The sequence below is a fragment of the Cnephaeus nilssonii genome (assembly GCF_951640355.1).
Source record: "Cnephaeus nilssonii genome assembly, chromosome: 9".
Classification (NCBI taxonomy): Eukaryota; Metazoa; Chordata; class Mammalia; order Chiroptera; family Vespertilionidae; genus Cnephaeus; species Cnephaeus nilssonii.
This window is the reverse complement of record NC_137080.1, coordinates 70,246,080-70,273,727: the sequence shown is the minus strand read 5'-3', so window position 1 is coordinate 70,273,727 and position 27,648 is coordinate 70,246,080. Positions and strand designations below refer to the sequence as shown.

General features: G+C 40.8%; 1 protein-coding gene across 1 annotated transcript in view; it reads right to left on the bottom strand.

The window, feature by feature from the left end:
• EYS (eyes shut homolog) overlaps nucleotides 1–27,648 on the bottom strand; it is a gene marked incomplete at its 5' end in the record, with an annotated part of 1,363,978 nt that overhangs the window by 281,260 nt on the left and 1,055,070 nt on the right. The window contains 2 exon segments of the mRNA XM_079781621.1: nucleotides 12,500–12,656; nucleotides 12,659–12,667. Of these exon segments, the coding sequence (XP_079637747.1) occupies nucleotides 12,500–12,656; nucleotides 12,659–12,667 (166 nt within the window).

Sequence of the window (27,648 nt, the reverse complement as noted above, 5' to 3'; positions counted from 1 at the left end):
CAACAAATTGATGAATTTCAGAGGGAAGGGGGTGGACAGGAAGAGATTAACCATAGAACTTATATGTATACGAGAGGCCTGGTGCACAAATTTGTGCATGGGTGGGGTCCCTTGACATGGCCGGCGATCAGGGCCAATCAGGGCTGACCGACCAGGGGGAGGGACCACAGGAGGTTGGCTGTCTGCAGGAGGTTCTCTGTAGGAGCACACTGATCACTGAGGGCAGCTGCTGCATTGAGTGTCTTCCCCCTGGTGGTCAGTGAGCATCATAGCAACTGGTCAACCGGTCGAGCAGTCAAGTGGTCGACTGTCGCTTAGGCTTTTATATATATAGATATACATAACCCATGGATAAACAATAGTGTGGTGAAGGCCTGGGGAGGGCGTGGGACAATAGGGGGGAAAAGGGGGTATTTGTATTACTTTTGATAATAAAGATAAAAAATAAAATAAAATATGCTTCCTAGAACAATAAATAACAATCATTACTTGTAAAACAATAGACTCTAGTTTCTAGATATTATAGTCTTTTAGAGAGTAAACCCTATAATTATAAATCTGAAATTTATATGTACCATATCTATACAGGGTGGGGGCAAAACAGGTTTACAGTTATGAGTAGATGAAACATAGTTTATTCTTGTATTATTATTTCTTAATTATTGTATGAAAAACTGTAATCCTACTTTTGCCCCATCCAATTTATAACATAAATTACTAGTCTCATAAGAAAGGAATAACGTACACTAATAAAAGAGTAACATGCAAATTGACCGTACCTCCGCTATGTCCACAAGCCACGCCCACCAGCCAATCAGGAGTATGCAAATTAATCCAACCAAAATGGCTGCGGCCACAAAGCGAGCAGGAGGCTTGGGTTTCCCTGGCAATGGAGGAAGCCAAGTTTCCCACCCACTCTGGCCGGCCCTGGCCTCCGCTCAAAGTTACAAAGTTTCAATTATAGAAGATAAATAAATCCCAATAAAAATGGTGGCAGCCACAGAGCAGGAGAGCGCAGGAGAGAGCAGGAGAGAGCAGGAGGCTTGGGTTGCCCCCAGCGATGGAGGAAGCCAAGCTTCCTGGCTGGCCCTGGCCTCCGCTCAAGGCTATAAAATTTCAATTATAGAAGATAAATAAATCCCAGATACCAGGGCCTCCGCTTGGGTCTCTGGGGGGTGTGCAAACCACCACAGGCCCCTCACCCAGATGACCCCACACCCCAAGGGAACCCCCACCCTGATCTGGGACACCCTTCAGGGCAAAACAGCCAGCCCCCACCTGTGCACCAGGCCTCTATCCTATCTAATAAACGAGTAATATGCAAATTAACTGTCACTCCAACACACAAGATGGCTGCCCCCATGTGTACAAGATGGCCACCACAAGATGTCCAGCAGGGGAGGGCAGTTGAGATGGACCAGGCCTTCAAGGGAGGGCAGTTGTGGGTGATCAGGCCAGCAGGGGAGGGCAGTTAGAGGTGACCAGGCCTTAGAGGAGGGAAGTTGGGGGCGACCAAGCCTTCAGGGAAGGGCAGTTGGAGGGGACCCAGGCCTATAGGGGAGAGCAGTAGTTGGGAGGGACCAGGACTGCAGGGGAGGGCAGTTGGGGGGGACCAGGCCTGCAGGGGAGGGCAGTTGGGGGGGACCAGGCCTGCAGGGAGGGCAGTTAGGGGTGACCAGGCCTGCAGGGGAGGGCAGTTAGGGGCAATCAGGCTGGCAGGGGAGCAGTTGGGCATCAATCAGGCTGGCAGGGGAGTGGTTAGGGGGTGATCAAGCTGGCATGCAGAAGTGGTTAGGGGCAATCAGGAAGGCAGGCAGGTGAGCAGTTGGGAGCCAGCAGTTCTGGATTGTGAGAAGGATGTCTGACTGCCTGTTTAGGCCCGATCCCACTAGGATCGGGCCTAAACGGGCAGTTGGACATCCCTCCAGGAGTCCCAGATTGGAGAAGGTGCAGGATGGGCTGAGGGACACTCCCTCCATGCATGAATTTCATGCACCGGGCCTCTAGTTTACTTATAAATAGCCAGAGTATCAAATCCTATCAGGATCAGGCCTAAATGGGCAGTTGGACATCCCTCGAGGGATCCCAGATTGGAGAGGGTGCAGGCTGGGCTGAGGGACACACCCTCTGTGCACAAATTTCGTGCACTGGGCCTCTAGTCTATATAATTAAAACCCAGTGGTTGTAACACTGTAACGACCAAAGACTGGTCACCAGGAGGCTGCGTGCATGGCAAGGTGCATGTGGGAGGGTGGGGCTGTGTGCATGGTGAGGCACGTGTGGGTGGCCGGAATGTGCATGAGTGTGCAGGGCTGCGAGCGCGGTGAGGCGGCGGGCGGGGCGTGTGCAGGTGGGCGGGTGTGCGAGCACTGTAAGGCATGAACAGGTGGGCAGGGCCGCGTGATTTTGCGTGTTAGGCTTCTAGTAATGATATAATACAGAGAAAGGGGAAGTATGATATCTTAGTCAACTTTAAAAAATGTTTGCTTTGCTTGGGTATTGCATTGGGTTGAAATTTTCTAAGCATGAATACTTCTTCACTGAAATACTGAAGATAGAGTATTTATGATTTATATGACTATATGGTTTACCATTCCATTAGAAATGGGTATTTTCTCCATTTGGACTATTATAATGACTACTCCCAAACATCAATGACAATTTGATTTGAGATCCTGTATAAATAAACATTCAGAAGAGATTCATCAGTTGGCCATCAGTTTTAGTTAAAATGAAGTTCAACATCATTCCTTATAAAATGGATAGTGATCAATACAGATATGTATATTAAATCAGGTATATAGTGGCCAAATTTCTAAATTTCCATAAAGTAACATGACTTTCTACCATTTTTCAGAAAAGATATAATACCATACATTTGTATGGCACTTTGTAGTTTTCAAAACACTTTTATATACATTTTCTCAAATCTTGTGAACTTGGTCATAGAAATTACATTGCATTATTTATAGTCAAACTAAAACACAGAAAGTTAATTGATTTACCCAAGTTTTACAGTTAGCTCACATTGACTTGGGTTTTGATTTTCCCACAGCAGCAATTGGATGATCTCTTTGTCCCTGGTACCACCTTAATGGCATGAGATAAAAACCGTTCTCTGGGCCTGCACTGAGTTCCCCATTGAACACACACGCTTTTGCTGCACCTTTAGAACTCCTCTCTCCTTAAAGGTTTTATAGTAGCAGTAACACCAGTAGCAACTTAGCAGCATTGCACATGGTAAAAAGACAGTAGCAGTGGCATCATGAGCAGCAACATGCATTCAGGATGCGGTTAGGATGAGCTAGATAGTCAGTGGAAGGATGGCAAGCAGAGATTCTCTGAGGAGCACTGAAGGATTGTGGCAGCAGTCTGGCATGCATAATTAATCATTGGCACATGTGTATTACATGCTGCAGCAGAATGGCTTCTGGGCCAGTTTCTAAAATTGATAGAGAGCATGGTTTAATTTTTCCTAGCCTGTTAATTTTGCTTAACCTGTTAAATAAAAACTGTATTACAAGACTCTTGGTGCCAATGAATCCTCTTCATTTGAATAAAATGAAAACAAAAATTGTACCAATTGTCTATCCCACTTCTTGACATTTAGGAATCCAGGGTTTTTTAGAGTCTGATTATTTTTCCCCTGAATAGATATGTCTATCAAATAGATGTAACATTAATGACAACTTTTAGACAAAAACATAGTATCCTGGGCCTGCAACTCCTAAGTGTCCCTTCCAGGCAAGTTATAAGGGGAAAGGGATTCAAGCATTATCTGAATAAGAATTTTATCACTTTCAGAAGATGGCGAAGCAGGTAAATGCATATACTTACTGCCTCCCACAACCACATCAAAATTATAAATAAAATACAGAACCACCATCATCTAGAACTGTTGGAAAGCCGGATGAATGGAAGTCCTACAACTAGAGAAGCAAAGAAGAAAGCACACTGAGACTGGTAGGAGGTTCAGAGGCATGAAACGGGATGGTCTGGCATCCACGTGTGCTGCTTTTTTAATTGGGAGGGAGATCGTCTCTGAGGAGGCTTCCCAGAGGAGCAAGGTTTCCCAGCCCCACACCAGATCCCCAGCTCAGGGTCCCAGAGCTGGGAAAAGAAGTAAGAACTATGGGCTATAAAAACCAGTGGGGATTGGGAGTCAGTAACACAGAGGCTGCTGGAGACCCAGCTGTTCCTCTTAAAAGGCCGGGACCATGAACTGAACTTACAAGGTCCCACATCCTCTGAGCTCCAGCACCAGGGCGAGGCTCTGGGGAACACAGATAGATATGAGGAGGAACTGGATTGTCTGGCATCTGGGCAGGAACTTGGGCAGCTGGGACCTCCCGGTCATAGGGCTGACCAGCAGCCATTTCTGTTTGTTCTGCCCTGGTGATTCCCTAAGACCCCGCTTCATCCAATTTACAACCCCATCCAAGCTGTGTGCAGTGGATTTTGCATATGAATAGTCTGTCCTTGCTCAGGTTAAAATCTCTCAAGCAAGCTACAACTGGGTCAGGGAGCCCCAAACCGATCAATAAGAGGCCCAAGACCTGGCACCAGCACCAGCCTGCCTTGCTTCAGAGCTGGATCTCATCTGGGCACTTCCAAACCTGATACAAAGAGGAGGAATCTGCAGATCTCTCTTTGGTTCCCACTGGGTGGCCCCAGGCAGTGGCTGACTGTGCACCTCCCTGGATACCCAAGAGCCAGTGTACCCAGTGGTCAGTGTCAGACCATACCAGATTACAACTCTACACATCCATAAGTGACACACTCAAGGGGCAGACTCATTGAGCACCAAAGTGCCACTGAAGCAAGTCCTGCTCCATAAGGGTGTCTCCTGTATAGCAGCTCTCCCACTGTAGTCACAGCTGGTCCCCATAGCCAATTGGCCTGGAGGTCAATTCATCCCAGTGACACCAACAGCAATCGTCTCAACTACAACAAGACTGTGCTCACAGCCCACAAAGGGGTGCACCTAGAGCTCTCAGCTCAGGTGACTGGGGAGGCTGAGCCACCAGGCCCTATAGAACACCTACTATACAAGGCAACTCTACCAACTCAAGGAGACACAGCACCTCTATCCAATACATAGAAACAAACACAGGGAAGCAGCCAAAATGCAGAGATAAACAAACATGTCACAAATGAAAGAAATGGAAGAAAGCAAACTACTGGATATAGAGTTCAAAACCACAGTTATAAGGTTACTAAAACATCTTCAAGAAACCTTCACAAAAATGGAAAAGGACCATTCAGAAATTAAGCATACACTGACTGAAATAAAGTATAATATACAGGGATTCAACAGTAGAGTAGAGGATTCTGAGAATCAAATCAATGATTAGGAATATGAGGAATCAAAAACCACCCAACAGAAGAGCAAAAATAAAAGATAATCCAAAAATATGAAGATAGTGTAAGAATCCTCTGGGACAACTTGAAGTGTACCAACATTCACATTATGGGAGTGCCAGAAGAAGAGAGAGAGCAAGATATTGAAAACCTATTTGAAGAAATAATGACAGAAAACTTCCCCTATCTGGTGAAAGAAATAGACTTACAAGCATAAAGAGTCCCAAACAAGAGGCAACCAAAGAGAACCACACCAAGACACATCATAATTAAAATGCCAAGGGCTAAAGACAAAGAGAGAATCTTAAAAGCAGCAAGAGAAAAGCAGTTAGTTACATACAAAGGAATGGCTATACAACTGTCAGCTGATTTCTCAACAGAAACTATGCAGGCCAGAAGGGAGTGGCAAGAAATACTCAAAGTGATGAAAAGCAAGGACCGACAACCAAGATTACTCTTTCCAGTAAAGCTATCATTTAGAATTGAAGGTCAGATAAAGAGCTTCAGAGACAAGAAAAAGCTAAAGGAGTTGATCACCACCAAATCAGTATTATATGAAATGTTGAAGGGTATTCTTTAAGAAGAGGAAGAAGAAGCAAAAGCAAAAGATAAAAAATATGAACAAAAATGGCAACAAATACATACCTATCAATAATTGAATCTAAAAATCAAAATAATTGAATAAGAAATCTAATGAACAGAATAAACTGGTGAATAAAATAGAATCAGAGGCATGGAAATGGAACAAATTGAGGATGCTCAGAGGGAAGGGGTGAAGGGGTGGGAAGAGATTAAACAAAGATCTTATATAGATACTAGAGGCCCAGTTTACGAAATTTGTGCACGGAGGGGGAGTCCCCTCAGCCAAGCCTGCACCCTGTCCAATCTAGGACCCCTTGGGGGATGTCCAACTGCCGGTTTAGGCCTGATCCTGGATTGCTGGCTCCTAACTGCTCACCTGCCTGCCTGCCTAGTTGCCCCTACCTGCCCGTCCCCCCCCTCCCCCCCGCCAGCCTGATCACCCCCTCAACCCCTCACTGCCTCTGTGTACTGGCCTGATTGCCCCTAACTGCCCCCTCTGCCAGCCTGGTCACCCCTTACTACCCCCCCTGCTGGCCTGGTTGTCCCCAACTGCCCCCCTCTGCCAGCCTGGTCGCCCCCAACTGCACCCTACCCACCGGCCTTGTCACTCCTAACTGTCCCCCTCCCTGCCAGCCTGGTCACCCCCAACGGCCCCCCTCTGCTGGCCTGGTAACCCCATGCAGCCTGCTTGTTCAGTTGTTTGGTCGCCCCTCACTAACCCCCCTGTCGGCCTGGTTGCCCCATGCAGCTTGCTTGTTCAGTAGTTTGGTTGTCCCTCACTAACCCCCTGCCCGGCCTGGTCGTAGGCAGCCATCTTGTGAGGGTATGAGGGTCAATTTGCATATTACCTCTTTATTATATAGGATATGCATTACCTATGGACACAGACATTAGGGTGATGAAGGCCTGTGGTGGGGCGGGAACCGGGTGGAGGGGGGCAATGGGAGGAAAAAAGAGGTACATCTGTAATAATCTCAACAATAAAGATTAAAAAGAAAACAAACAACCCCCCCCACACACAAAAACAAAATAAAAAAAAAGAATTTTATCACTTTCTCCATTTTTCCCTGTGCTAGACACTATTTTAAGCAAATTGAATGTGTTATCTCTCATTCTTTATCACAACTCTTTCATATCTTTGGTATCATTATTATTAATATTATCCCATTTTACAGAAACTGAGGCACAGAGACATTGAGTAACTTGTCCAAAAGGTGGAGCTAGGTAGTCCAGCTCAAGTAGTTTCCTTAATCCCTGGATTATACTGTTCTTGAGATGTTCATGGCAGCAATTTCAATCCTTGACTGAGTTTGCTTTCATGCCTACCTCTGCCCACCAGAAGCAAGCTTGTTCCTCACTAGGTCTTTCCTTGATGTAATCACATCAGAAGCAGAGCTGTATCTCTCATTGACATATTTCTTCATTAATTTCAGTCATAGAAATAGCATCTAATTATTTGTAACATGACTGTTTTATTTCAAGAGAAGTTTAATAAATAACCTAATTTTAGGTCAAGGGTTGGCAAACTATGGGCCATGAGTCCAATTCTGCCATTGTCTGGTTTTATAAGTAAAATTTGTTGGGGAACCAGTCACATTCAGGTATTTACTTTTTTCTATGGCTGCTTTCATGCTATACTTGGCAGAGTTGAACAGTTGTGACAGAGAATGTGTGGCCTGCAAAATTATTTACTCTCTGGCCATTAGAGAAAAATTTTCCAAACCCTGTTATGCTCCTGATCAAGTACCCCCAGGAAAATAATTATCTTTGATTCCATTTATATTTTGATGAAACCCTTGAAATCTATAGCCTCTTCTTCCTGCTTATCAGAGGAAGGAAGTATAACAATGTTGAATAGAAAAATTTCTTAAAATAAAGTCTCAATACCTTTCAATTTTCCATCACAATCCTCAAAGTTGAGTACCTTGCAAACAGAACATTAAGAACTATTCTAATGAAGTGTGTACTCTATTCAGGGCAAGGGTGGAGTCCTGAGGAGGTCGGTGGAATAGAGATGTGAAACACAAGATTATGAGGGGTTTCCTAGTTAGTGAAGACATGTAAGCACAGATTCCATGTAAGGGATCTCTCTACTCAGTCCTAGTTCTTGTTACTCCTATTATAAGACCTATAATGGTCAGCTTTCCCATCGAATCATGTACATAGTATCTCTCCACTAAATGGTGAGAAATGGGATGCATATCATCTCTTTTTTAAAATAATTTTTTTTCATACTAGTGATTTATTTATTTATTTATTTATTTATTTATTTATTTATTTTTAATTCTCACCCAAGGATATTTTTCCATTGATTTTTAGAGAGAGTGGGAGAGGGAAAGACAGAAATATCGACGTGAGAGAAACACATCAATTGGTTGCCTCCTGCACATGCCCCAAGCAGGGCCAGGGCCAGGGAGGAGCCTGAAACCGAGGTATGTGCCTTTGACTGGAATCGAACCTGGGACCCTTCCATCTGTAGGCCAACACTCTATCCACTGAGCCAAACCAGCGAGGGCATCTCTTACTCATCTTTGTATTCCTCCTCACAGTGCCTAGCAGAGTGTGGTGCACTTTCTAGGCGCTCAGTTAAAATTTGTTGAATTTGACTTTTACTGTTGTAAAAAAGATAAGATAAAATAAAAGACCAATCTCTACAAACTAATGAATGGCAATGTATGAATCCATTATCCATGCTTTCAACCCTATTCCCTTTCTTATTCATCTAGAGCAAGCTCCGTTGAGAGTTATTAAGATAGCACAAAGATTCCCTCAACATTTTATGGTAGGTATTGTAAAATTGATTAAAACATTTGAGCAAACTCTTTTAAAATATTATCTTTCAATTACAGTTTACATTCAATATTATTTTGTATTAGTTTCAGGTATACATTATAGGTTAGACAATGATTAGATCATCATATACTTTACAAAGTGATCCCCCTAATATTTCAAGTACCCACCTGACACCATACATAGTTATTACAATATTATTGACTATATTCCTCATGCCATACTTTACAACCCTTTGACTATTCTGTAACTACCAATTAGTACTTCTCAATCCCTTCACATTTTCCACCAAGCCCCAAAGCCCCTCCCCTCTGTCAACCATCAGTCTGTTCTTTGTATATATGAGTCTATTTCAATTTTATTTGTCTATTTCATTTTTTTAGATTCCACATATAAGTGAAAATATATGGTATTTGCCTTTCTCTCTCTGACTTATTTCACTTAGCATTATTACCCTTCCTATTTGTGACAGCAAATGTTTTTCTTGTTTCTTTAAGAAAAGATGCTTTTTAATATGATGTCAGGAAATACTGTAGGATTTCACTGGCCTTGGCCAATGAAGTATCTAATGAAGATATTCTGTATTCTGCTGAGAATCATTTTATAGAGAAAGGCAGATGCCTGATTCTTTAGATTTAATTTGTTTCCTTCAGCAATATAAAAAATCTCTTTTTTCAGCCCTTCCTAAATGCACAAAATAGGAGGGCCCAATAATCCTACTTTTCCTGTTGACTCCTACCTGGAATAAATACCTAAAACTAGTCCTTCTTTTGCTTTCTTTCTTAAATACAAACACAAAATAATATCAAGGTTGCTTCTGAATCCCGTGCTCCCACTGGAGTTGCTCATGTAATTTGCCTCCTGTAACTTGGTCAGATGTCTGCTCCTAATTCTCAAAGATCACATACTTCCAAAGGGCTTGCTTATTTCTTTTCAGAGAGGCAGCACAGAATGGATTCAACCGCATGGTAATACATCCCATGACGAAACCCCCTGATTGATACTGCTTGCTGAATAGAGCTCATTTTCTGAAAGTGCAGCTAAAGAGTTTTGTGTGGTCTCATCCCTTCTCCTGTGACCTATTAGTAGCTCCTTTGACTGGGTTCCAGAATTCTGAATTGGTTCAGCCGCAGATTCAAAAAACGTGCTTTTCATCTCGACTGCTGTTCTCAGAGCCGTCTCTCTCCCACAGAGCGTTCTTTTTTAAGCAATCTTTTCTAAGGGTTTGTACTATAACCCCACAAGGATTCAAGTTTTATCTTCCTTTTTTTTTTTTTCCTTTTCAACATCAATTAGTTGGAGAAGCAAACTGAGAAAAGGTAAACCTACGATTTTGAACTAGGAATATAATTCAGAGATGACACTGGCTTACAACCCGCTATCCTTTTCCCTTTAATATTTGATGATAACAAAATACAAATGTTCAATAAATGTTTGCAGAATGGAATTGAATTTTTACTGAAATGTTCAGAAATGGAATAAAACAGCAAAACTAAAAAAAAACAAAACACACAACACACACACACACAAAACACAATAAACCAAGCCAAAAAAACCCCCACAAAAACAAAAACCCAGACAAAAATTAACATCTCGACTCTAACGTGAAACATCTGATTTAACTTCCTTACCAGTTTTAATTGCTCCTACATAGAATATGCTGATTTCAAAGGAAAGAAAACTAGCCCTAAGTCAAGTTAAGCAACACCTTTTAAAACTATGGATGTCTAACTGAAACTAAAAGTCTTTGTGTTCATCTGTTGGGAGGCTTCTGAGTTTGACAAATTCTAAGAGGAGTAAAAGCAACAATCTCCTGAAACAGTCTACTGAGGTATTCCCAACAGTGTAGGATTGAATGACCACTTTACAAATGAACGAAAGAAATGCTTTGCAAACAAAATTATTATCTCCATTCACAGGCTATGAAACTCCCATGAGTAAACAGCCTTGATGTATTCAGTGCTGTGACAACAAGAATTACAGAAGACAAGGATAGAGTTAGGCCATCATTACAATGGCATTTTTTTTTTTCTTACTAATAATTTCTAGTTTAATTTTTTTGGTAGGTCAATATGAAAGGCAAAAATAATCCGATGGCACTAGTATTGACTTGGGTTTTTTATTGGTTTAAATTAAAGAACTGAATTGAGCAGGGTGTATACATGCTTGGCATGTATTTCTGTGGCTTTCAAAAGGAGCACATTGAGTGGTGGTATAGACCTGAGCCAGGAGCAAGGGCCCAGAGGAGAATTCCCAGAGGTTGGCTGCTGCTTTGGCTAAGAGCTGTTTTTAGTTGGTAAAATCACACTTTCCACAAGGAAACACCTTCCAATTCGATATGACTAAAAACTGCAGAGCCAGAAAATCACTTTGCTTTGTGGCTTTAAATGATTATGTTTGTGTTTTTGTTCTGTTCAGTTTTGTTTCGTTTCCCCTGAAATGCACCATTACCTCCAAATTTCATGGTCGTCTACCATCATTTAAGTTTTGAATATAAAAGCAAATTTTCCTTTTCTAAATCTTCTCTCTCTCTCTTAACATAAATAAATCAGACATCCTAAAGCCATCATTTAAACAGGGTGCTTACATTCCTGGGAAATAAATAATGCTGGCCTCGTTCTGACAAGTTAGTTTCTTTCTAAAATATAACATGCATTCCTAGTTTTAACTTAATGTTCAAAACTTCTGATGTATCCAGTTTTTCAAAATTGCTTCTTTTAGGCATTTTACTCAAACAATAAAAAGGTTTTAATTTTGTCTAGAAAGCATAGAATGATTAATTGATTTTGCAAAATACTTTAAAATAGAGGAGAAAAATGATCTGGGAAATAATGAGTTGCCCTGCAGTAGACAATCAATTCAAGAAGACATTACACCTCCAATATAGGGAATTGTTAAAACTATTGTGCATTCATTTCAAAAGAGAGAAAACAATTGTCACATTTGGAATACTGCAAGTAATTTAGTTAGTGATGTCTGGCCATAGAAGAAAGAGGGCCATAAATGCTGGTTACAGAAATCCTTCTGAGCATATTGCATACTGTAGAAAACCCTAGAGATAGAGGCATTTCCTTAAACAAATACTATTAATACTACTTTTGTTATACCAACTAATTTTAAGATAATGCTAAAAGAGCGATAGGAATTTCCCCAATTGTCAAATGAATCCCAGGTTTGGAATGGCTTTTTCCAAGTTACCAAGTACTAAATGCAATTAATATTCAGTGATTTATATTATGAAAATATGCTCTGGCCCTGGGCAGTGTGGTTCAGTTGGTTGGGCATCATCCTATGCACTGAAGGGTTGTGGGTTTGATTCCTGGTCAGGACACATGCCCAGGTTGCAGGATCAATCCCCAGTAGGGGGTGTGCAGGAGGCAGCTAATTGATGTTTCGCTTTCACATAGATGTTTCTCTCTCTCTATCTCTACCTCTCCCTTCTTCTCATAAAAATCTTTAAAAAAATGCTCTGAAACATTTGTAACATTTATGTTTTACTGCAATAGCTATGACATATATATGCTTGCTGTATCCTTCCTTCTGGTTCAGAGCCTGTTTGTAAGTCATGTTCCATTGAATGACTCATAAATTAAAGAAATGTCCAAATAAAACTAGAAAGCACAAATATTTGTTTTTTTTGGGGGGTAATGCCTTATGCACTAGGCTAGAAAAGTTTTTCCATAGTATTTAAATGAATAGTTCATTGATTCAATAGGTTAATATTTGAGAAAGAAACTTAACACATAGGAGGTCAAACATTTCATACTCACTGTAGAGAATGGTCCCATTCAAAGTGTTTGTTTTTATAGTCAAGTAGATGGTAACAATTCTGCTATGTTCTTTTTCCAGGACAGACTTCAACTCATTTAGGGTTGCAAAGAAAGGCAGTTCTAAATAGGAATTCCCATAGAAAGATTGGAAAATAAACCTGTATCTGAAAAAACACACAGTCATGTTAATGTGTTCTGATATACAGGCTGTTCCCCTCTCCCCCCAAATGTATATATACTTTAACAGCCGACAGCTCAATTTTGAAAATGAAATGTATTTTAATAGACACTGCCTTTATAATTATTCAAAGTGTGTATATATTTTTTGGAACACCTTGTATTATTATATTGCTAATCAAGCAGATGAGAACATAATATTAATAGTTAGCATTCATTTAAAAAGATAAAACTGATATTTACAAATATTATTTAGTTCCAACATTAAGCAATTTAGTTCCAACAGTAAGTACAATACGTTTGTAATGTCATTGTCTCATATAATTAAACCACCAGTTTAGAGGAAAAGACTCAAAACAGGAATATAATTTTTTTTTTTGTTTAAGGGAGAATAAACACCCTGAAATTGTATGAAATACATCTGTATCCCTGCATATCCTCTATAATAAAGATGTAATATGCAAATGGTCATTAAGCCAGGAAGTGTAACGACCGACCATGTAATGACTGGATCATGGATCAGCAGGAGGATGGGGCAGCGAGCTACAAGTGGGCAGTGGAGAGCTACAGGAGGGGGCAGGGCAGCAAGCTATGAGGGGTGGTGGGGGGAGCTACAGGAGGGTGGGGCAGAGGGCGGAGAGCTACTGGAGGGCGGCAGCGAGCTCCTGGCGAGCTACTGGCACACGGATTCATGCGCAGGGCTACTAGTGTGAAATAATAGTTTTCATTAGATTCTTAAAATATTCCGTGGTATAAATGGCTAGACATCAAATTAATACACTTAAAATTGATAAAGTTTATTTGATGTAATTATATTTCAATAAAAACAAACACCTGTGACACAAAAATATTAGAAAACTGTCACATTCTTTTTATTAATAGTCATTAATATTTAGTGCTTTTCACTGATCCTATATAAAAAAGCCTAGGTGGTGTTACACCCTCATGCAACACCCTCGTGTGATACTGCCACAAGATGGATGCTCTCACATTGTCACAAGATGGCTGCCACAAGATGGCCGGCAGGGAAGGACAGTTGGGGGCAAACAGGCCAGCAGGGGAGGACAATTGGGGGTGATCAGGCTGGCAGGGGAAGGCAGTTGGGTGGGACCAGGCCTGCAGGGGAGGGCAATTGGGGACCATCAGGCCAACAGGGGAGGGCAGTTGGGGCGATTGGGCTGGCAGGGGAGGGCAGTTGGGAGTGATCAGGCCAGCAGAGGAGCAGTTATGCGTCAATCAGGCCAGCAGGGGAGTGGTTAGGGGCAATCAGGCAGGCAGGCAGAAGCGGTTAGGAGCCAGCAGTCCCAGATTGTGAGAAGGATGTCCAGCTGCCAGTTTAGGCCCGATCCCACAGGGGGGATCGGGCCTAAACCGGCAGCCAGACACACCCCAAGGGGTCCCAGATTGGAGAGGGTGTAGGCTGTGGTGAGGGAGAACCACCACCCCCCTCTCCCCATGCATGAATTTCATGCACTGGGCCTCCAGTATATAAGATATTTTTAAGGAGTATTACTATACTATGCAAGGTTATTAGTAATTAGAATTCTTAATCTTTTAAATGCTTAATCTCATAAAATCCTGAGACATAAGTTTTAAAAAGTATTTATCTTATTGTCATATATATATTTAGACCTATGGACTTGGTACACTGAGCAAGTATATTACCTAAGATTTAGAAATGCAACATTATTTTTTGTTTCTCTCACAATGGGAAAATTTTCTTTGCCTCTGGGTGAAGACTTGAAAATCTGTATGAGTCATACCTTCTTTCTAAATTATATAATAATTTAAAAAACTAATATACAGTCTAAGAAATTTATTAACACTTAACATTTTCCTTCATAGATATGACTTCCCTTAGCCCCCTTCACCAGTCAAAGCTGTGGGGTGCCTGACACCTGCTGTCTGTCTTGAGGGGCAGAGAGAAGCTGGTTTCTGTTCCTATTTCCTTCTCCCCACCCCCTGCCCCTTCAGGCTAGCTGCTGCTTTGGACCTTTCTAGCTTTAAATGGGAGAAGACAAGGTGAGGTGGAAAGAAGCACACAGTGAAGGAGAGCGATTAGAGCTGGTGACTAATATTGCAAGCAGGCCTCAGGCTCTCTAGTAATAGTGGATGTTTAAAATGCACTGTATCCCTCCTGGCAGGAATGCCAGATAAAATACAGGATGCTCAGTTATACTTCAATTTCAAATAAACAACAAACCATTGTTTTAGTAGATCTCATCCAATGTTTGAAACATAATTATACTAAAACAGTGATTTGTTGTTTATTTGAAATTCAAATTGAACTGAGGGCCCTCTATATTCAGTAGTTAAACTGTCAACCCTGTGACTCATGAGGATTTGTGCAAGCTTTAGAAACCCTTTGTCAACAGCCATTTCTAGGGCTTGTACAGTAGCCTGCCTTTGGCTTGTCACTCTTAACTTGGTCCCACACTGGTTTTTCACATTATATGCAGACTCTTGCTGTTGGACAACCGCTTTCCTGTGTCAAAGAAAAAGTTGCACTGGGCAAAGTTCAATAGGCAAGAAAGACTTCATTCAAGCCTAATGCAATAGTGGAGTGAGGCTAGAATTAAGTCTTTGCTCTGAATGTTAGAGGTTTTAAGAGCTGAGGTGAGGGGATCATAAGCTACTGGTTTTGCTCGTAGGCCTTACCCCCTCAAAAATAAGCTTTCTCCTATTGTCATTACTGGAGGCAATTTATAACTTGGAGCAAGGCACCCATAGAAGTTAGGCTTCCCCTCTCCCAGAGCCTGGCTGATAGGACCACTATTTTCTTGATTACTTTTGAAAGAGATGGCTCCAGGTCCTGCAGAAAGACACTCCTGGGTTGTGAAACCAGCAAAAAGCTTTCAAAGAAGACTTACAACCCAAAGGAGCCAAGGAAAGAATCCATAATTGAAAGTTTTCTAAAGTAAATTCTCTAAGAAAAGTGAGGTCAGAGGCCTAGAGCCAGGATGAAGCCTGCCTGTCTAAAATTCAGTCCAGCTGAGGGGAACGTTAACGTGGTCTTGTTCACCTGACTAGAAAAACCACTTGGACAGAACGTAAGGGGGCTCTGGGCCAAAACTCTTTTCTAAGGGGTCCATTCCTAGTTCATGGTAAACACTCCTCCATTCCCTGTCTTATTGTCTGTGGGGGTATAGTTAATTTTCAAACAGTCTTCTCCTTCTGTTCCTTTATCTCCACAACCACCGCCCTACCCCCTACCCCCCCCATCGCCCCCCCCCCCCCCACACACAGAGGCTGCTTTGGTTTTCAATGTATGATTGTTGGTCCATAGTCCATAGTGTTCCCCACCAAGTGACCTAGTTTTAGTGACCCCCCCCCCCCCCCGTCACATGCAATGAGTGGGAGAGGGTAAGGGGTGAGGTCGACACACAGCATTCTACAAAACCATTGTCCTCAAAAGTGTGTCTCTAAAACCCTCTCTCCTTCAAATGCTGACCTTTTTTTATATCAAGAGTATTTGCTAGTTAAATCCTGCTTTTAGATACGGCACTTTATTTTGTTTATAGCATTACATCCTGGGTTGTAAAGTTTATTCTTACATCTCATTTACATCTATAACTTTGTATTGTCAGATAATAAATTATTTATTAGCAAACTGCTTAATTTAAGTTACATGGTAGCACATATTTGATAATTTCTTGTCCTTTTACACACAATCTTTAACTTCTAGAAATTTTCCTAAATGGTTCTATTTTACTGGATCAGTGTTTTTCCAAAGTTTTTAGGCCTAGTTAGCAAATCATTCATCAGAGCTAATATGCCTAGAAATCTCTGTAATACTTACCTTTTTTAAAAAATTCTTTATTTTTAAAGTATTACATATGTCTCCTTCCCCCCCGCCTCCCCCCATTGATCTCTCTCTGGCCACTCCTACCCCCAGAACATGCCCTCATCCCCCTAGTGTCTGTGTCCATTGGTTAGGCTTATATGCATGTATACAAGTCCTTTGGTTGATCTCTATCCCTCCCCTCCCCACTCCTGCCTTCCCTCTGAGATTTGACCGTCTGTTCGATGCTTCTCTCTTTGGATCTGTTTTTGTTCATCAGTTTAGGAGTGAGATCATGCGATATTTATCTTTCTCCTATTGACTTATTTCACTTAGCATAATGCTCTTCATGTCCATCCATGCTGTTGCAAATGATAAGAGTTCTTTCTTTTTTTTACAGCAGTGTAGTATTCCATTGTGTAGATGTACCACAGGTTTTTAATCCATTCATCTGCTGATGGGCACTTAGGCTGTTTCCAAATCTTAGCACTTACTTTTATTTAACTTTCTCCTTCCTTGTCTCTCATGACAATGTATTACAATTTGGTTGTCTTCTTACTTGCTCAATAGCACCTTTTCAGAATGTTCTTTCAACCATTCCATAACACAGTTTCCAGAGCTCTGTCCTGGGACACAATTCATCTATGTCTTTTCTAAATCAGATCCTCCTCCATTTTCTTACTCATAGCACTTCTTCTCCCAGGCTTAGAAACTCAGCATCATTATCCACCCATCTCTTTTCAAACTAGTTGCTGGTTCCTGTCACCTCTTTCTCAGATCAGATCTTGCAACTTTCCTTCTGCTACCACTGCCCTTATTTAAGTTCTCATGGCAGTTCAACTCAAGTGTTGGCAACAGCTTCTTTCTAACTGGGCTCCCTTCCTATAATGTCTGCTGGCTGTCATTGCTATCATGTCAACTTTACTTATTTGTAATCATCTAAGGTCTTCAGTACTACAGGATAATTCAGCTGCTTTTAGAATAAAACTAGACCCTCCATGGTCATATTTTTCATGTTTCCACACACACACACACACACACACACACACACATGCACGCACGCACCATTAAGGCAGAACATCATTTTCTTCTGTGGCTCTACTTGTGTTTATGCTGTTCTATTTGTTTGGAATGCCCTGCCCCATAATCCTAGGTATACAGGGCTTCTTTTAATTCAATGCTCACCTTGACTATTCCTCTAAATTTGAACTCCCTATCATACTGAGCTACAACTCTTTTAGTGTATGCATGTTTTCTTCCTTATATTGCAATTGTTAAGAAATTTGGGGCAAAACTGATAAAATAGTAAATCTGAACCTGTTACATTAGATAAGGGAGATAAATTCACCTCAATTAGTAAAAATAGAGTATTCTAAATAAATGAATTCTGAGAAGACTTGGAAAAATATGCGTTAAGGAAATGAATTTTCTCTCTTGTGACCAGAAAAGCCCATAACATTGTTAGAGTTGTACCAAATGGAGCAGAATGTTTAGTAGATACAGAACTGTACATGCACTATTTATGCTATATAATAAAAGGGTAATATGCAAATTGACCCTAAAGGCAGAACGACCACTTGACCAGTCACTATAAGGCACACTGACCACTTCTCAGTCCCTTTCCCTGGCCGGCAGGCTCCCATTGCCTGGAGGCAAATGGGGAACCAGGGGTGGGTGGCGGAGGACATGGGCAGTGCCAGGCGAAGGCCCCTGCCCCACCAGTTGCCCATCACACAGAGGGTGATCTGCAGTGGGGGTGGGGCGGCAAGCAGGAGGGAAGTCTGACCTCTTGGTCCCTCCCCTGAGCTGGCAGGCTCTGATCACCTGATGGCAAACAGGGAAACAGGGGTGGGTGGTGGTGGGGGGCAGGGACGGCTGCCGGCAGCCAGGGAAGATAGCCCTGATCACAGGCCAAGTCTAGGGACCGTACTGTGCACAAATTCTGTGTGCCAGGCCTCTAGTCTAATCTAATAATAGACAAATATGCAAATTGACTGCACCTTTGCTACGCCCAAGCCACGCCCACCAACCAATCAGGAAGAATATGCAAATTATCCCAACAAAGATGGCGGCTAATTTGCATATCAAGACAGCGTAGAAAGAAGCCAAGAGCTGCAGAAGGGAGCAAAGCTGCAGAGAAGCAAGCAAGCCGGGGGGAGGAGAAGGGAGGAGCGGAGGTGGGGCCGGGGGAGAAGGAAGTTGAGCAGGCGGGGCCGGGGGAGAAGGGGCGGGGCCGGGGAGAAGGGAGGAGCGGAGGCGGGGCCAGGGGAGAAGGGAGGAGCGGAGGCGGGGCCAGGGAAGAAGGAAGGAGAGCGGGCTGGCGGAGAAGGCGGGCTGGGGGAGAAGGGAGGAGCGGAGGCGGGGCCAGGGAAGAAGGAAGGAGAGCGGGCTGGCGGAGAAGGCGGGCTGGGGGAGAAGGGAGGAGCGGAGGCGGGGCCAGGGAAGAAGGAAGGAGAGCGGGCTGGTGGAGAAGGCGGGCTGGGGGAGAAAGGAGGAGCGGAGGCGGGGCCAGGGAAGAAGGAAGGAGAGCGGGCTGGCGGAGAAGTTAGAAAAGCAGGGGGGCTGGCGGAGATCACGGGGCGGGGGACAAGGGAGGAGAGCAGGCAGGGTGGGGTAGAGTGCAGCAGGAAACCCTATTGCAGGATTTTTCCTGCAATGGGAACGCTAGTTAATATATAAGGAGAAAAAACATATGCCAATCAAGTTAAAATGCAATGTAGCTCTACACTGGAGGATGTTTAGATGACAAATTTGGATATGGCTGTGGCAGAGAAAATGGTTAATATTATAAAGAGACTGGGCTTGGATTTTAAATTAATAGAATATCATATAACTTTAAAAGTTGCATATCTGTTGATTCTATCATAATATGGTTTTAGACACTGTTTCTTCCTATTGCTTTTACCTACACTATTTGGAATCATTGATATTTTCACTCACTGAACCAATATACATTTTTAAAATTAATTAATTTATTTTTATTTCAGAGAGAAAGAGATAGAGAAACATCAATGATGAGAGAGAATCATTGATTGGCTGCCTCCTGAACGCCCCCCACTGGGGATTGAGCCAGCAACCCAGGCATATGTCCTTGACTAGAATAGAACCCAGGACCCTTCATTCCACAGGCTGATGCTGTATCCATTGAGCAAACCAGCTAGGGCCACTGAACCAATATTTATTGAGTGGCTACTATTTGCTAGAACTGGTCAAGGAATACAGTGGTGAGCAAAATAGGTAGCGACTCATCCTCATGAAGCTTAAATTTTAGTTTCATGGAAGAAAACCCCAAGTTAGAAGTTGGTAGAATTTATTCTACTAATGTGGTAGAATTTTCCTTGGACCCTGGGAAGGTATACTACCCTATTTGCTTAACTGTTTTTCTGACATTTGCTCTCATCCAGGAGCATTAAGCCTAATGTGAGCTGTAAGATTAGATAAGAAGGAGAGTCTAACAAAACCTATTTCATATACCTTTTCATACTATTCATTCTCTGGTGGCAAGATCTGAGTCTGATTTAGCTTTGCATTCTCCCATGGCATGAGTAGTTTTGTAGATTGTAGGCAGATATATTCTTGGATAAATGTAACTATAGAAAAATGATCATTTTGGGGTAGTTTCTTTAAAGGACAGAAAAACTACATATTCTTATAATTAAAATCAGATGAATCAAGACTATAGAGATTGGGTTCTAGCATTTTTCTCGTGGCCAAGCTTTTCACATTATTGATAAATCCACAGGAAAATTTCTGTAAGAAGACACTCTTTACAAAAGGGTTCATATATGAATCAAATTTGAATCCATAATCAGGTTTTACTTATTCTGAGAAGTAGTGAACTCACCAAGAGCAGTAAAAATTCAATTTGCTTAAAAAAATGACTTCCACGTTACTTTGCAGGAGCATACCTATTGTATAATTCAGGCACACCTGCCTACTTCTTAGCTCGCGCACTCCTTAAACCTTTTTTTCAGAGCTGACAGGTTTTATGAAAATTGTGACGGGGAACAACAATTATGAACAATAAACATTTGCTATTGAATTGCTTTTCTAGCCATATTAATTTTCATTATCATCATGTTTAGTGAATATGTTGAAAAACAGAACTGCCCTGAACGTGGAAAACAAGACTAATTGGGGTTAGGCGGAGTGTTCCCCCGCTGCTGCCAGAAGCCTCTCCAGGCAATGCTTTTGAACACACTCCAAATTCACTTCCCTTCCAATTATACATGGGAAGAAAACCAGGGTTTTCAGATAAAAAACATGTACTAAACATCTTACAAAATACGTCGTATAGTAGTTCATTAGTGGTTTCTAATTACAACTTAGAAATATGCAATGTTTAAATGTCTGAAAGGGTTATATAGGTTGACCTAACTAATTATATTAACTTTTCTATGGTTAACAAAATTTAAAATCAGTCCTAAATTATGTTATGTTAAAAAGCCTCCAAACTCTTAAATTGTCAAAGGAAGGTGTGAAAGAAACAACAGTACTGAGTTTGAAAGACCTTATGTTAAAAACATGGGTGAATTTAATGTTTTTCACTCAACATACTTCTATAGTATGAATCAGGATCTCAGTCAGTCAATAACAACAACTCATTGAAATTTAGTCCAGGAGGGCACCATGGAATAACAAAAAACAAACAAGCAAGCAAGCAAACAAAAAAAATAGACGAGATTAGGATCTTTACCCTGAACACAGTACAACTGAGCAGCATAAAGTTTATTCATTCTGAATAGAAATGGGCTCCTTTGTCTGCAGTATCTATCCATACAAAACCCTAATATGCAAATCGACCGAACAGCAGAATGACCAGCAGAACAACTGGTCGCTATGATGCGCACTGACCACCAGGGGGCAGATGCTTAATGCAGGAGCTTCCCCCAGCCTGCAGGCCCCAGGCCAGCCTCCTGCAGAGGGAAGCGACCCACAGTAGTGGTGGCGGGGGGCGGGGCTGGAGAGCAGGCAGAGCCAGGCCGGCCTAGGTGGGTGTGAGTGGGGGCCGGGATCACCCTGCTGGTTGCCCCACAGATTGGCCCTGATAGCCGGCCCTGCCTAGGGACCCTACCCATGCACAAATTTCATGCACTGGGCCTCTAGTTCATACATATAATATAAAGTATAGTACTATAGTTTAGTATTTATAAAATACACTAAACATTCTTACCACATCATATATTTTTGCTTATTTAGAATTAAAAAATATGTTAGATTTGGATGGCCCAAGTATCATGAACTATATTATTACCTTTGCTGGGATAATTTCTCCATATTAGATATTCACATTTATATTAATCCATAAACTGTGATAAATTTGTTAGGTGCCTGATAAAAAAGATCAACAAGTCTGAAGTTGCTCCCAGCACCGCTGCTGTTTTTGCAGCATGGCCTTTCCCAGCCATAGAAAATCATGGAAACATGAAGGCAGAACTAACATTTCCCCATTTCATCATAGCTGCTTCATTCCTCCATTTAAAGCATGAAGAGAGTTTCTCTGCATCTGACCAAAGCAATGCACAAGGAAACAACCCATGTTAAACAGAACAGGACAAAACAAAATCCTTTCTCATTCTTCATTGTCACAGATACTCTAGCTATACTGTTTTTCATCCCTTGGTTTCTCTGTTAAAGAATGGATGACCCTCTAAAAAAATGTGATGCTTTAGAGCTATACTCTACCTCCTTCCTTTTACAAAATAAAACCAAGTAGAACATTGCTTAGCACACCAAAAATATTTTACATTCAGTATAAACAAAACCAGGACAAGAAAGGGAAAGAACCATCAATATCTCACACTGTACTTGACATGTTATAATAGCTACCAATCTCTCTCTCTAGTCTATTTCTATACCTTCTTCTCATAGTTCAAAAAATTTCCCTGAGTGATCTCATTTGTTCCCATAACTTTAGCTACTTTCTAGTTCTGAAAACTCTCAATTTTCTATCTTTAGCACAGATAGCTTCTGACCTTTTATGTCTGGCTGTCTACTAGAGAGATACATTTGGAAAGAATATAGGTAACCTAAACTCAGCATATCCAAGCTAGGTTGTTGTTGGTTGTCTTTTAAAATTTGATCCTCCTCTTTTTTTAATTTAAATTTTATTTTTCAGTTACAGTTTACAATCCATGTTATTTTGTATTTCAGATGTACAGCAAGATGGCTAGACAATCATCTACTTTATAGTGCATACCCCAATATTTCCAATACCCAGCTGGCACCATACATAGTTATTACAATATTATTGACTATATTCCCTATGCTCTACTTTACATCCCTGTGACTATTTTGTAACTACCAATTTATATATGTTAATCCCTTCATTTAAAAAAATAATTTTATTGATTTCATAGAGGAAGGGAGAGGGAGAGAGAGATAGAAACATCAACGATGAGAGAGTATCATTGATTATCTCGTAGATCGGCTGCCTTCTGCACACCCCACACTGGGGGTTGAGCCCACAACCTGGGCATGTGTCCTGACTGGGAATCTAACCTTGACCCTCTGGTTCATAGGTCAATGTTCAACTACTGAGCCACTCCAGCCAGGCCTTCACCTTTTTTATAAATCAACAAACAACAAGTGTTGGTGAGGATGTAAAAAAAGGGGACCCTCATGCACTATTGGTGGGAATGCAGATTTGTGCAGCCATTGTGGAAAACAGGGGAGCTTCCTCAAAAAATTAAAATGGAACTAACCTATGACCCAGCAATTCCACTTCTGGGTATAAATCCAAAGAAACTCCAAACACTAATTTGAAAGAATATGTGTACCCCTATGTTCATTGCAGGATGGTTTACAATAGTCAGGCTATGAAAGCAACCCAAGTGCCCATCAATAGATGTGTGGATAAAAATGTAGAGGTACATATGTATAATGGAATATTAGCCAACCATAAAAAAGAATGCATTTCCTTCTCAATATCAAGCTGATAATATCTTCCTTGTTATTAACACAAATATACACTTCTATTTACAATGTTTATTCAATTGTACAGTGATATTTTCCTGTACAATTCACTAGGTGACAACTATGAGTTCCTTAAAAGCAGGCATCACATATGTATCCAGCTTTCCTGCTTCAGTAATTAGCTAAAAATCTTTCCTCAGGTTTTAGGTGCATTGTATCCAGGTGGGAATGTGTGATGAATTGAATTAAGTGAGGCTGAGTTGACTTTGTTGAACCTCTTTGTGATCTCTTACTACAGTAGGCAATTCAAAGCCTCTGACTTTTATAAGAACTTAATAGCCAGCCACCAATTTCCTCTCTTTAAAAAAAATGATGATATGTCTCCAAAAAAGTGCAGATGTTCTCAGTAAATCTGTTATCTCTCTTCCATCAACTTCATTTATTTTTAAAAGGAAATACAGTAGTTTTCAAACTCTTGCTGGTCCATGCATTTCCACAAGTCCCATTCAGTCTTAACGTTGTCACAGCAATTACCACCTACAGTTTAATTTTAAGTAAGTTCTATGTATTAGCTGTGCACATTGTCTATTATTTGTGTGTCTCAGGCTTAGAAAAAATATTATAAACATCTATATTCAGCTCACAATACAGATAATTTGATGTATCAGATCTGAGACAGATAGTAAGTGGAGGGGGGAGGAAAGAGATAGAGATAGAGATAGAAATAGAGATAGTGATAGAGATAGAGATAGATAGAGCTAGAGCTAGAGAAGAGGAAAGGACTGGAGAGAAGGGGAGGGGAGTGGAGAGAAGAGGGAGAGGTGAAATAGAGAGGAGGGGAGAGGAGAGGGAGAATATGAAGAATCAGAATCAACCTCTTAATACTGGCTGGCTTTTATTGAGCACTACTATGTGACAGGCAATGCTCTCAAAAGTACTGTTGTTCCTTTTTTTTTTTTTTTTAAGAGATGACAGCTGAGACCTTTAAGCTTCTTTAAAAGGAAAGCAATTTTCTGAATGTTGCACAGTTAGAAATATCTGCCTTTGAGGACTGACTCTACTGCTTATTAATTCTAAAACTGAGGCTCTTACATATACGACCTGACTCTCAAAAGGTTACGGAAGACCGATTACCTCACAGAGGTCTACCCCTGGCTGCCATGTTCACCATTTTCCACCTGATTTCTCCTCCTCACTAACTCTCCAGCCTTGAAGACCCTGCTCCTTGAACCTCATCAGCCCTGTGACATCCTTTACATACCACTCTAACAATGTATAACTAATATTTAACTAATGTATAACATGTTTTGAGCTCGCATGTGGTGTGAGAACTGTGCTAGGAACTATTTCTACATGGGTAATGCGTTTTAATCTTCAATACAACCCTATAATTATCCACTTTTACAAATGAGCAATCAGCAGTTTGGAAAGGCTAAGTAACTTGTGCAAGGTCACACAGCTAGGAAATGTTAAATTAGACCTCTTAACTTCAGAGGCCCTTTTCTTAAATTCTAAGCAATATGTATATACTGTATATATTCTAAGCAATATATATATATACACTGAGTGGCCAGATTATTATGATCTCTGAATGCATAATAATCTGGCCACTCAGTGTATGTCCTTGGTGTATATCGTATATAATAAAAGGCTAATATGCAAATTGTCCCCTCGACCAGGAGTTCGACCAGCAGGCAGGCCGGCCAACCGCCCATGTCCCCTCCCCTTGGCCAGACTGGCTGGACCCCACCCATGCATTTATGTGTATACACACACACACACACACACACACACACACACACACACACACAATGAGTGGCCAGATTATTATGCGTTCAGAGATCATAATAGTCTGGCCACTCAGTATATGTATATATGTTACTGCCATTGCATCTAGCAAAGCCTTTACTTGTTTCTTTTATGTACAGGGGTAATAAACTGTTTTGTACATTCCAACTTTAAATATGAAGTAGCTACCTATGTAAACATTGCCCATTACCCTAGCATAATTACATATTTCTTCCTCAACTTGAAGCACATGATACATTAGAAAAAATGTATCATGAGCATAAATAATTATTTTCTCCTGATCTGAATACTACTGGGAAGTAAGTGCTACTCTAAGTCTTTCACTTTTCAACCTTCTTTTAGTCTTCATTGTTTGATCTTTTTTCCTAGCCTTGGTCCATTTTATTATTCTTTCATTTCTTCAATAACTTGCATGTACATTTTCAAGAATTAGACATCTACATGATATGAAAATAATTTTTAGTCTACTCTAGTCATGTGAGATCACTAACGCAATACCAATGATATAATTAGAAATTTATCTCAAGCATTAAAAATAATCACAAACTCTGAGAAAGTTAAGGAATTACTAGAAACAGTAAGGAATTATTACTATAACCATATGAGCATGCTATTTCACTATTTGAAATGCCTCAAAGGCTGTAAGAATTGGACAAATGAAGGTCAAAATCCAAAGATAAATCTAAAAAGGCTCAGTAGTTTAGTTCAATAATCTCAAAAGTGGGGGAAAAAGCAACGTTAGAAAGTCCATGAATTGCCACCACTTATATGCCTGGTCTTTTTATCTGTGGTCCATATGACAGCACAGTCTCATTCAACTAAACTGCTTTGATTCTGGCTAAGCATGATGAGTACAAAAGTACTTGAATATATGGGAAATTGTTGGGTTCAAGTGTGGGGCAGGCAATTGGTATGAAAATAAGTGAGGTTTAAAAGTTCATATTGCAAAACAATTTTCCCTCTCCTCTTAAAAACTAGTGGGATAGAAAACTGCTTCTAAAGAAACCTCTTTGAAGTCACAGCTAGAGATTGCAAACATACTGTTTAGCTGGTAGGCTCACTTTGTCTTCTTTCTATAGTTGAATATAGACTTCTGCTGGATTAAGGATAAAAATACGTCATAAAGTGCTACACAGTATGAACCTGGTGATTAATGGTATTTTGTGCACATAGAATCTAAAGAATCTTTTTAAAAAGGTAAGCAAGGACAGAATACAAAGGCTTTCTCATTCCCTCCTCTTTCTGTACTTTAACTCACATTAATAATACAGACATGTGCAGTGGAACGAAATAGAATAATCTATCTGTCTATCTATCTATCTATCTATCTATCTATCTATCTATCTATCTGTCTATCTATCATCTATCATCATATATAGATATATCAGACATTGGGTGAATAGGTGTACCATGCATAAAAACTATTGGCAGATGACTTTCTCTCTCTCTCTCTCTCTCTCTCTCTCTCTCTCTCTCTCTGTCTCTCTCTCTCCTCTCTCTCGCTCTTTCTCTCTCTCTCTGTAAATCAGGAGTTTGGTTTTGAACATTTGACTTTGATACATAAGGAGACATACAAGTGAAGATGTCTACGTAATATTTGTTGACTATGTGGGCCTAAAGTTCAGAGGTATGGACTATTCTAAAGATATAATTTAAAATTTGGTCTCTATGTCATTTATTTCTGCTCTGATCTTTATTATTTCCTTCCTTCTGCTCACTCTGGGCTTTTCTTGTTTCTCTCTTTCTAATTCTTTAAGTTGCAGAGTTAGATGATTTATTACAATTTTTTCTCGTTTTTTGAGGTAGGCCTGTAGAGCTATAAACTTCCCTCTCAGGACTGCATTCACTGTGTCCCATAGATTTTGGATTGTTGTGTTTTCATTGTCATTCGTTTCCAGGATTTTTTAATTTCTTCTTTGACTCTTTGGTAACCAATCATTGTTTTATAGCATGCTATTCAGCTTCCAAGTGTTTACATTTTTTTAATTGTTTTTATTGTGGTTGATTTCTAATATTATGCCATTGTGGTCTGAGAGGATGCTTGATATGATTTCAATCTTTTTGAAACTGGAGAGACTTTGCCTGTGACCCAATATGTGGTCTATCTTTGAAAATGTCCCATGTATACTTGAGAAGCACGTATATTCCGTGGCTTTGGGGTGAAATGTTCTGAAGATGTCAATTAAGTTCATCTGATCTAGAGAGTCATTTAGGATTGCTATTTCTTTGCTGATGTTTTTTGTCTAGAGGATTTATTCAATGATGTCAGTGGGGTATTAAAGTCCCCTACTATGATTGTATTGTTGTCTATCTCTCCCTTTATATCTTCCAGGAGGTTTTTTTTTTTTATGTATTTGGGTGCTCCTGCATTGGATACATTGGAAACAATAACCCTATTGTTTACCAGGGTTAAACAATACAAAAGATCAATGAAACCAAAATCTGGTTCTTTGAAAGGATAAA